We start from the raw sequence: 5,440 nt of genomic DNA on the forward strand, positions 1-5,440 counted from the left end.
CACCGTCAGCCCAAGATTGCAGAACCTATATGGCACCAGAAGGTAGCTCACCTTGGCTGAGACAACTCGCTTTGCGTGGGAGAGAAGTAAACCCCCCCTCCTTCTCCTCCCCCCGGTCGGTGTCAATCCCGTGATCGCTGGCTGATGCGCGGCCGGAGGGGGTCCGCGCCACCGCTGCTTTGGACGGTGGAAGCTGGATCGGTGCCGGCGCCGCCGCGAACATGTCATGCTGGAGAGAAAAGAGAGAGCGGTAGAGCAAATGCAACCTCGCAACTGCCCACTTCAAGACTACCGCCAAAGGAAAGGAAACGCTTTTCCGTGCTGGCACCCACCTTCGTCGTCGTTGGTCGGTTGGTGGGTTCCATGCGGGATCAGTTGTTCTCGAATATGCGTACGAAGCCTGCAGATTGTGCGACCGGGGCAGGGCTTGCAAGCCGCAAAAGGCAGCTCGATTTAAGGCCGAGTGGCTGAAACAGAAATGCTCGCCGATCAGGTTCGCTTGCGGCGTTGGTACTGGAGAAGCCCGACGGTCTTTCTCACAACGTCGACCTGTGGTGGTGCACGTGGAACGGCGGCCATCCTTGCAGCCGCTTGACTTACACCGCGAGATTAACCCTGGCACAGACAGGCAAAGTGCGCCACAGGAAACTTCAACGACGCCGAAAGGAGTACATGCAAGGGACTTGGGACGTTTTTTCTGCATATGCAGGACGTCTTTTATTTCTCTCGCTCATGATCGAACGGCTGGGCAGCCTGGTGCATGGCGACTTTGCTTTAGTTTCGCGGGCTCTCTGGTGTGCTCATTCACACTGCCAGCCTCTGGCCGGCCTGTTGCTGCTGATCTCCAAAGACGGTCAATGGGTACTCACGTCTCTCGATAAAAGCGAAATAGGCCTTTACCTACATATAATGCACGAAATACTTATTCATTTTATTACCTTGCGACCTCGAGTTGCTAGACAATAGGCCTTCAAATCATATCCTGTCCACAGTTCAGACACCTCGACGCCACCGCCATCAACAGGACAGGTGCTCAAAACCTCATCCCAGCACATAACAACTTTCGCCTCACTCCTTGCGGCACACAACCTCGACATTGTTGCCCATGGGGTCAATCACAAACGCCGCATAATAATGCGGCCCAAAATGTGGCCGCGGGCCAGGCGCACCATTGTCCTTGCCGCCCGCTGCCAGCGCCTTTGCGTAAAATTCATCGACTTTGGTATGATCTAAGAAGATTTGACACAACTTTCATGTCTCATCAGCAAAACGAGGAGCCTAGATAAATGTTGTCAAAAGACCTGGCAAGCGGGCGGTGGGCAACCTTACCATTCGCTGCAAAGGCCCAGTGCGCATAGTTGCTCTCCGTGGAAGACTCGGCCATGCCCGACAGCCAGAAGTCGGCCTTGTTGGCCATCGGGCTGTTTTTATCGCCGAGGGCGACGAGCCGGCCGTCAAACATGGAGACGAGCTGTTCGTAGCCGAGTGGCGCGAGCGCGGCGACGTAGAAGGCGACGACTGCAGGGTACTTGTCCTGTGGTACCGAGAGCGCGACGTGGTCAAACATGATGATAGGCGGAGGACGATATGAATTTATGAAGAGTACGGTTATAGAATGATGGAAATGCCATTTTCAAGCTCAGGCTAGATTGATTTATATCTTTTTTGGCTTCGCTGACAGTCGGTCTTCGGACTTGTGTAGATCCGAGACAGATTGAGGCTTCACGCCGGTGAATGTTGTAAGAGCAGCTCACGCCAAAGTTCACGACAGACTTTGAGATGAGGTGGGGGTGGCGCGAAGCTTCCCGGCCAAGCTAAATGCTGCATTCGGTGATGTGACGTGCAGTTTCAAGCATGTGCCTATGAGTTGGCGCCGTGTTTTCTTTACTGGTAATCGCACACGGAAGCATGGCGAGGAATTTGTACGTGGCGCTGATTTGACCATGCTTGGTTGACATGAATGAATTCCTTTATGAAACTCGAAATCTAAAAATGTATAGTTACCAACCAGATGAATTTGCGAATCAGGTGCCTATCAGCACTATCTACAAACTGCCCTAGAGCGTCATAACGCTTGCTAATATCCAACCTCTTCTCGGCGTCATTTACGGCCAGAACAACAGCATACTCCTCATCGCCCTCCTTGCCGTCCACCTTCCATCCGCCGACCACGCGACCCTCCTCTCCGGCCGCTTCCCCGGGACGACCCTCGGCTGCTGATCAAACTCCTCCCGCGAGCCGGTCTTCGTGAGGAACCGATGCACTTCCAAGATGTCGTCCGATCGCAGACCGTCCAGCTCAAAGTCTTAATGGGCCATCCACCGAAACGCAAAGTAGTTTAACATTTCCATGACGCCCTGCTTCCACTCGTCGGAGCCGTGCATGCCCTTGTAGTGCGACTCGATCGACTCCCACTGACCGAGAAGGTATAGGAGCGACGGGTCCTCAACTTGTCGGAAGCAGTGAAACTGGTGGCCCGTGAAGCTGCTCAGATGGGACTGGATGTCTGCGAGTCGTTTTTGGATGCCAGGGTCCTCTAGTGACGCATTTGGTTTGAGTCTCAGCAGGCCTATCTCGGAGATGGTTATCACGATGATCTGGCGATTGGCAAAGTAGTTTGGGAATGAAGTCACGGAATGATGTGTTTGGTGATGCAAGCCGAAAACAAAGACAACGACGGAACTTGCTCTCCTTTAAATATCACACTGTAGCGGTTTGGAATCATTTCGCTGACTTCAGCGAGCAATCGAGTCCGAAGCGCGCGCTGACGCTCCCAGCCTACCAAATCAAGGCTGACTAACTAGCCGCCCATGACGCACTTGATTAGATGTGCCTGGCCGACCTTTAGGATCCTGCCCGTCGTGGACCGCCGTCCCAAGCGGAATCTGTTCCGGCCATTTTCCCCCAAAGAAACCAGCCTGACCCCGAAACCATTGCAACAAGCCGTTTTCTAGGCTAGCCGCCGTCGTTGAAACGCCCGCCAACTCATGCGGTGTGCGGCTCGAGCATGTGTAACGGTTGTATAATGCGCCGCTTTACTCAGCACTTCCGTGAGCTGTATCCGGCGCCTACGCAAGACGCAGATAAGTCGCACAGGCTGTTCAAGTGTCAGCTTTTGCTGCGCAACTGACGTTGAGAAAACGGCGTAGAAAACGGAGCGGGTTGAGTGTCAACTAATTGATGCCAAGTGGTAGTTATTGTATCCCAAAATAATAATAGGGCATCCATGTCTTTGGGGCGCTGCGGGGCAGCAGTTACGCAGCCTCGAAGTTTAAAATCTTTGAATTCGTCGCTGAGGTGGGCTGTTGTTGTCGTTGTTGGCCATTGTCAACGGGCTTGTCAGACAGCGTCAACAACATCAAAATCCTATACCTCGATTGTTGCCCGCAAACGCACCTGAGCCTGGGGAGATGAATTTTGAAGCAATTTGAGAGTCTGATGAAAAATGCGGCTCCCCATCAAGTTTGCCTCGCCGAGTGGACGCACCGCCCAGCATCCACCCAAATTGTTGACAGTCGCGCCCACCAAGTTTTCTGGAGACTGGCAGGCTTGTGGGTGCTGTTCTTTTTTTAACTCATGTCGGTTTAGCTAATGGGGCCCTGTCCACGCATTCCCGTGTATGCAGGTAGGTGTGCCTGGCAAAGCAGAAACGTGACGTCGCATCAGGCTCGTGGCCTTTGTGTGCCTGAGTAAGCCGGAGGATGGTGCGACCCAGCCAACGAGCAGCTGTACAAGTATCATGTACTCCGTACGCTGGGATGGCTGTCGGAAGCCACGGCCAGGTCATCGGGAGGCCAGATGGATGGGACGTTTTCCCTGCGACCCGGTCGCTGGTTATTTGGCGCACTATGAAACAAGTCATTTCCGCAGCGGACATTGTCGTAATATGTATCAGCATGTCTCTCCCTCGACAACAGTGTAATTGTAAACTACTAGTGGGAAATAATTGTTAGCAGGCGAGGGGACAAGTCGCCTTGCAATATTCAGGGGTCTTATAGAGAAACAGGCTGTGTTCCCTGCAAGCTGCTGGAAAGGGCGGGCTAAAAGAGGCGAGATGAGCGGTCTGGCGCTCCAGTAGTGAGCAGCTAATGGACAAGCGGCGCAGACGCAGGAGATGCGCTGGGCATCTATTCCCAACTTGTCTTGGTGTAGCGGCTTTTTGCAGCAATGAGGCTTATTTCGAGTTGCAGTTCCGTGGCTGAGGCTGACTGATGGGAGAGGCAAAACAACCAGACATCCAGACATCCTCACGGCGCCTGTTTGTGTGGCTTGCAGGGCCCGCCAGCTGGCAGACCTGTTCGTTTGTTTGGCCGTGAGGGTTGCCAGCTGGCAGGTACTCACTGCAAGCGGCAAACAGATATGGTGCTGGTAAAATAAAAAGACTCCCAGCAGCGATCCCTGCCTCCCACATCTCCTCATTTATCTTTCCCTTTCTTTCCTTTTTTGCTTCTTGCCAGACTCGATTTCTTAACCCCCTGCATTCCGCCTGACCCCTTGGACACAACCTCCCTCTCTCCCTGCGCTCTTCTCTTTTATTCCCTCTTTGTCTCCCTCCCGCCAGACGTCATCGCGTCTCCACCGTCTCCAACGCCAGACCAGTCTGCCGGAGATCCGTCCACAACTTTACGGTTGAGAGATAGTTACGAAAGCGCAGCATTTCTCGGCTTCTTGTACGTGCTTAGCAGAATCGCCCACACAGGTACCCCCTTGTTTCCTGTGCCGGCCAACCCGCTTCCCCATCTGGCGGGCGCAGCCTGTTGCCGTTGCCCTGCAGCGGTCCGTGAATACGCAGCGTATGACGGAAGCTCCTCGTGTGCCTGCTTGGCCCTTTTGCCACGCGGCGCGCCTCGACCTGTGCTGTGTTTCTTGGTGTCGGTCTTTGCTTTTGCCAGCGTCTAGACTGCTGCCCTGACGCTGCTAGTCAGTGCTCCAGCTGGTAGTAAAGCGCAGCATTCTTGAAGCCGTATGCCTGTCGATCAACCCAGTCACGCACTGCCCCCATCTATTGTTGCTTGTCAATGGACCGTGTCTGACTTATCATTTGCCGTGGCTCTTCTTTTAGGGAAAATTGCTCTCCTGGAACTTTTTTTCTCTTACAACTGTCATTTTGCTTGGGCTTTTTACTACATGTTTTACTGGCATAGAGGCTTGGTCATAGTCGCCCATAATGACCTCAAGTAAGTTTTGGAGAGCAGACACGCTCCATCATTCTTCCTCTTCTCTTTCTCTTTTCCCCGTCAGAAGTCAACAATTTCCTCCCTCGCCCGCCGAATCCGAAAGTCCTACGAAATCGCCATGTCGCCGCAAACCCAGCTATGATATGTTCCAACGTCAGGATAGTGGCTCCCCCAGACGAATGAGCCATGCTGTGAAACTTGGAAACAGTTGCAACCCTCCTAGCGAACCGCTCCCGCCATCTCCCCCTAGAAACGCTTCCAAT

General features: G+C 53.5%; 1 protein-coding gene across 1 annotated transcript; it reads right to left on the reverse strand.

Moving 5' to 3' along the window:
- Positions 1-804: 804 nt before the first annotated feature.
- ISF_00741 (Glyoxalase/bleomycin resistance protein/dioxygenase) lies at positions 805-1,567 on the reverse strand (the record flags this gene model as incomplete). Its single annotated transcript, XM_018844348.1, has 3 exons — positions 805-900; positions 1,087-1,229; positions 1,330-1,567. The coding sequence occupies 3 exons, from the start codon at positions 1,565-1,567 to the stop codon at positions 805-807; spliced, it is 477 nt and encodes a 158-aa protein (XP_018708798.1).
- Between the last annotated feature and the right edge of the window lie 3,873 nt (positions 1,568-5,440).

This window comes from Cordyceps fumosorosea (assembly GCF_001636725.1).
Source record: "Cordyceps fumosorosea ARSEF 2679 chromosome Unknown scaffold_1, whole genome shotgun sequence".
Lineage (NCBI taxonomy): Eukaryota > Fungi > Ascomycota > Sordariomycetes > Hypocreales > Cordycipitaceae > Cordyceps > Cordyceps fumosorosea.